General features: G+C 59.9%; 1 protein-coding gene across 2 annotated transcripts; it reads right to left on the reverse strand.

The window, feature by feature from the left end:
* Positions 1 to 338: 338 nt before the first annotated feature.
* SIRT3 (sirtuin 3) lies at positions 339 to 5,382 on the reverse strand. Of its 2 annotated transcripts, none has more exons than XM_030485057.1 (6): positions 4,613 to 5,382; positions 3,689 to 3,921; positions 3,438 to 3,538; positions 3,112 to 3,273; positions 2,559 to 2,768; positions 339 to 1,052 (listed from the first exon to the last, which is right to left on the reverse strand). In XM_030485057.1, the coding sequence occupies exons 1-6, from the start codon at positions 4,837 to 4,839 to the stop codon at positions 1,032 to 1,034; spliced, it is 954 nt and encodes a 317-aa protein (XP_030340917.1). In that variant the 5' UTR covers positions 4,840 to 5,382; the 3' UTR covers positions 339 to 1,031. The 2 variants fall into 2 exon arrangements, with proteins under 2 accessions (XP_030340917.1, XP_030340918.1); XM_030485058.1 differs by having other exon boundaries at positions 3,689 to 3,824; positions 4,613 to 4,777.
* Between the last annotated feature and the right edge of the window lie 64 nt (positions 5,383 to 5,446).

Genomic DNA, 5,446 nt, shown 5'->3' on the forward strand with positions numbered 1-5,446 from the left:
TGACAGGAGGATGGAGCCAGGAGGGGGCTGGGCTCTGCTCCCAAGGAACAAGGGATGGGACAAGAGGAAACGGCCTCAAGCTGCACCAGGGCAGGTTTAGATGGAGATGAGGAACAATTCCTTCCCCAGAGGGTTGTGGTGCTGCACTGGGATACGCACAGTACCTCTGCTGGGCACGTCTGGGAACGAGCAGGACATTGCCGTGGTGCCGTGATCCCACCTCAGGGGGGGAAGGTACCTGTGTGAGGGTAAGAAGTGGTGAAGGGAGCGGTGTTGGGGACAGTGTGTGACACTGAGGAGACGGGAAGGTTACAGAAACCCCTCAGGTGAGAGCGACAGAAGAATTAAACTCTTTTATTACTAAATGATTAACATTGCACTGATTCCAAGCTTCAGCAGCTTGAGTGGCCTCAATGAACAGGGCCCGGGGCAGCCACCCCCCGGGCAGCTTGTCCCTGATGAGCAGAGAGTTCATCTGAACAATGACCACTGTGAGCCTGCAGAGCCGGCAGATGAGGCCTGAGGAGGAGCTGCTGGAGGTGGGAGATGCTCATCCCCAGGGGGAGCTGGAAGACTCGCTCCAGGTTCTCCTGCCCTCAGACCTGACCCTCACAGCGTTTCCAGCTCCTGCTCCCTGAGAGCCAAAACCCTCTGAGGGTCCCTGAGGTCGGATGGCTCGGGAAGAGGGAGCCCCAGATGGCAGCTGGGTGCTCAAACCTCCTCTGACGTGCAGGTCCCGGTGCTTACTGGTGCAGTCCGTGGTGGAACAGTGGCATGCTGGTGGGGCGGCAGCCGGAGCCATGGGAGAGGGAAGTCTCTCTTAGTGGTGCCAGACGAGGAGGGAGCAGTGCTCGGTGCCTGCGATGGCAGCTCTGAGGGCTCGGGTAGGAAAACCTTCACGTGGCCTCTGCTCCAGCACCGATGGGCTGGTGCCGGGCCGGGGCCTCTGCCATGGCTCCAGCCAGGATTTCCTGCTCTGCCCGTGTGGTGTGGCAGCGGCTCCTCTGCACGGTGACCGTCTCCAGCAGCTCCTATTTGAACTTGGCGTCCAGCTGAAACCAGAACAACCACGGTGTTGGTTGGGACGTTCCAGCCCTTCCAGCCCCCAGCAGTGCTTCCCAGCACAAAACCACCACGAGGAGCGGTTTGGGTTTAGTGCTGTACTACACCGGCATCACTTCATCCCCCGGACTTTGGGGCAGCACAAGCATTAAACCAGGGGCCGGTCTTGTATGAATGCGGAATGGTTTGGAGTGAAAAGCAAAAGCCTGACCCTTCCTGCTCATTCCAACCCATCATCTGCTGAAGGTGAGAACAACCTGAATGCTGGATTGGAATCTAGAAGCCAGGTTTTGTCCTGGGTTAAGTCACACACAGATGGTGTATCTGTTAAATACAACTGGCTTCTCACTACAGCGAGCAGAGCCCTGCTGTGGGCAGCAGAGCTGAGCCCATGTGCACAAGTGGAAGCTTTTGATGCCAAGTGTGGAAGGATCTTCCCAGCAGCTCTAAAGCAACGTGATAATTACCATTAGCACTAAACTCAGGGTCATCGAGAACTTGCGTTTGTATAATTTCTTACTCTTGAAGGTGTCAGATCCCAGGTGTGAGAACAGGGGCACAGGGAAATAAAGGATCAACAGGGAAAAAAGGAAGCAAATTATCAGTGGGGAAAAGTCTTAACAACTGTGCTGTGAGGTGGAGGGAGCGGCCTCGGTCCTGTCTGGCACCGCTGCACCTCGTCCAGTCTCACACAGCACAGCTAGAGCCTCCCTTTGTTACTGCTGTTACTTCTCCCGGTGACCAGAAAATCCACTAGAAATGGAACCAAAGCAATGAAGTGAATGTACAGAGAGAGGGAAGCTGCGCTGGGGTGATGCTCAGCTCAGCCCTTGCTTTAGCTGAGTAATTCTTCATGTTCATTTGCCATTAGCAGCAGCACAGGCTCCTGGAGGCCGGGGACAAAGCAGCACCTGAGCCCAGAGCAGCAGCTCAGCGTGCTGGAGCTTTCCAGCCTCCTCACGCCAGGCACTGCCTCAAGAACACCCATGTTCTGTGTTGCTGGGGAGCTGAGGCGAGTCCTGCTGAGGTGCAGGGCTCTGGGATTCACACAGGGGATGGGGGATGTTCTCACTCCTTCAGCATGTTTGGGAACAAGCCAAAACCCAGATGAAACCAACAGAAAGCTCTGCAGCAACCAAGTGGGTCACTGCTTGGAGAAGCCCCAATGTGCTCTCACCCAGCCCAAAGCCTGGCCCTTCCCCTCTTCTCCCTGTTTCACCTGAGGCTGGGGCATCCTCCCCTCCTGTACCACTGAACCGTTCAGCCGTGCCTTCACCCTCCCCATGCAGCAGCCCTGAGGGTGGGTTTGGGGTCTCTTGGTGGTTTTTAGCACCTTTCTGCACCTTTCTGTGGCCCTGTGGGTGCAGGGTGCATGCCTGGCAGTGTCTGTGGAGCAAGCCCAACCCCTGCAAGCACAAACCTGCTCCCCCCAGCACAACTCCAGCTGAGGAAGGAAGAGGCTGAGGGAGGCAGACATGGCTCTGAGCCCTTCCCACCTTTTCTTTCTCCTTCTGGATCAGCGTCTGCAGCTCCTGGCTCCAGCCCAGCAGCTCCACCAGCGCCTGCACCCCGCTGACCACGTCCCCGAGCTGGGCCACGTCGTTGTGGCGCTGCCGCCACGCGAAGGGGCCCACGAGGTCTCTGTTGATGAGCACACGGGGAACGGAGCCGCGGACGGCCCCGGCCAGGCTGGCAAAGGGCTCCACCTGCAACCGGGGGGCAGGGAGACCATCACCCACTGAGGGCACGAATTCACCCCACACCGAGCTGGGGCCACTGTGTGTAACTGGTGTCCCGTTGTGTGCTTTGAATGGGTTGTGGGTGTCACCAGTTACCTGGGGCCTTCCCTCAGGTAGCCACACGTACATCTCCTGCTCTGCTTTCACCAGAGCACAGGGGGTTTCCAGAGGGTCTCTGGTGCATGCACCCCCTTTCTCACCTGCCACCTCAAATTCTACCTCAATAACCCAGCTTCTTGCCTTCTCCTCTAAACCCTCTCTCCCCCAGGCTCCCCCCAGGCCCTTCTCCTTGTCCCCCTGGGCCCCAGACCTCCAGGGACGTTCCGATGACGAAGAGCAGGTCAGCCATGGGGAAGTCTGCCACGTGCAGGAAGAAGCGCTGCGGGAGCTCCTCGCCAAAGAACACGATGTCGGGTTTGACGACCCCGGTGCAGACGGGACAGCGAGGGACCCTGTCTGCCATCACGTCCCCCTGCAGCAAGAGTGTACCCGCAGCCAGGGGCAGAACCAGCCAGCCCCAAGCCTGCGCCCCCCCCAATAAGCCCCCTGCGCCTGAGGGCAGAGTCAGAGCCCTGCAAAGGTTCTCCTCCTCCTCCTCGCATTGACCTGTGCCGATGCCCATCTGTGAGCACTCACCCTGAAGTCCTCTCCTGGGAAATTCCTTCGACACACGGTGCAAGAGGCAGTGGCGAAGGTGCCGTGGGCTTCCACCAGCCTGTCGGGAGGGATCCCAGCAACTGGAACACAGCACATGGGAAGGACCAGCTCAGCGTGAGGTGAAACCAGGGACTCCCCTGGGCCTGTCCCAGTCCTGCCTCCTGCTCTGCTTCCCACCCTCATCCCTTCCCAGCCCGCTGCTACTGAGCGATGGGCGAGGGAGAACTCACCTCGCTCCAGCCCGTCGATGTTCTGGGTGTAGAGGCGCAGGAGGAGCCCCTTGTCGTGCAGCAGCCTCAGGAAGTAGTGGGCATAGTTGGGTCTGTAGTTGCCGGGGTAGAGCTCCTTGGCCAGAGTGAAAAAGGGCTTGGGGTTGATAAAGAAATAGGTCAGTTCAAAGATGGCCTCTGGGTAGGGGATGTTGTACTGCTCCAGGTTACTGTAGAGGCCGCTCCCCGGGGACCTGCAGAGGGGAGAGGGGCTGGAGTCAGGGTGCAGAAGAGACACCACCATGACGGTGGTGGATGTCCTCTGCTCTGGAGCCAGGCTGAGAGAGCTGGGCTGGGGCAGCCTGGAGAAGAGAAGGCTCCTGAAGGGGAGACCTTAGAGCAGCTCCAGTGCCTAAAGGGGCTCCAGGAAACCTGGAGAGGGGCTTTGGACAAGGGCCTGTAGGGACAGGACAAGGGGAATGGCTTTAACCCGCCAGAGGGGAGATTGAGATGAGCTCTGAGGTAGAAGCTCTTCCCTGTGAGGGTGCTGAGGCGCTGGCACAGGGTGCCCAGAGAAGCTGTGGCTGCCCCATCCCTGGCAGTGTTCAAGGCCAGGTTGGACACAGGGGCTCGGAGCAACCTGCTCTAGTGGAAGGTGTCCCTGCCAGCGGCAGGGGGTTGGAACTGGAGGAGCTTTAAGGTCCCTTCCAACCCAAACCACTTCGGGATTCTGTGACTTAACCATCCTGAAGACCAGGGCCAAGGAACGGCCCCAAGCCTGGCTGGAAAAGGAGGAGCAGCAGGAACAGGGACTCCTGTGCCCAGTCTGGCCTGGCACAGATAAGCAGAACAGAGGGGTGAGAGCAGCAGGCACCAGCACTACCTACGCTGAGAGCTTGGCTCTCGCAGCACAGAAAAGGACAAGGGAAGTGATGGAGGTGTTACCTGAAGTCCGGGATGCCGCTGGGGGTGCTGATCCCAGCTCCAGCCATCACCACCACTCGGCGACATTCCTTCTTCCGCATGAGCTCTGCCACATCCCGCAGGGTCAGCCGCTGCTTCCCACCATCATCTCCCCACCCGCCCAGCCCCAGAATGGCTCCGGCAGCTGCCGACAAGGAGAAGGGCCTTGTCCCTGGGATCCTGCTTGGAACAGGGAGGAAGCACAGCATGGACTGACAGCGACTCAGCCGCAACCTGCTTCGGGGGCAAACCTCCCCAGGGCTTCTGTCTGTCCAGTCCACACCCCAGGAGCAGGTATTTCCATTCTGCTCTTATGAGGATCTAAAATACATCACTGGTACCCTGGGAGAGGGGTGTGTGGTCAGGGGTGGATGCAGGGCTGTGGGAACGGTCGTGCTGGGGCTCCCAAGTTGATTTCTGCTGCTCTGGGGATACAGAACACTCTTTCCTCTGTGCTCAGTTCAAGAGGTTCCCGCGGGGTGATGCTGTCACCGGAGAACGACGCTGCCCCGGTTAACAGCAGCACGTGTCAATGTCAGCGGCCGGTGCCAGAGGAGCCGCGGGGCAGCACCGGGGCTGAACCGTCACCGCCGGCGCTCGCCGGGACAGGAGCAGCCCGGGGGAAGGGGAAGCGCCAGGCGGGAGCCGCCAGGCCTCGGCACCGTGTTAAGGCCACGGCTCTGCCCCACTGACCGTGCTCCGGGGCTGCACCCGCAGCCGGTGTCCCCAGTGGATCCCCGCTCCCCCGGGCCTGGCTCACAGCTGGACCAGAGGGGATCTCCCCGGCCCCGCGCTCCCACCCCGACAGCCCGTCCC

Source organism: Strigops habroptila, chromosome 4, assembly GCF_004027225.2.
Source record: "Strigops habroptila isolate Jane chromosome 4, bStrHab1.2.pri, whole genome shotgun sequence".
Lineage (NCBI taxonomy): Eukaryota > Metazoa > Chordata > Aves > Psittaciformes > Psittacidae > Strigops > Strigops habroptila.

Coding starts and splice junctions, on each gene's coding strand:
- SIRT3 (XM_030485057.1), bottom strand. CDS start 4,839: ATGCTGTGCTTCCTCCCTGTTCCAAGCAGGATCCCAGGGACAAGGCCC. Junction 3,274..3,437: donor TCCCAGGAGAGGACTTCAGG/GTGAGTGCTCAC, acceptor CTCTTGCTGCAG/GGGGACGTGATGGCAGACAG. Junction 2,769..3,111: donor TCATCGGAACGTCCCTGGAG/GTCTGGGGCCCA, acceptor CCCCGGTTGCAG/GTGGAGCCCTTTGCCAGCCT.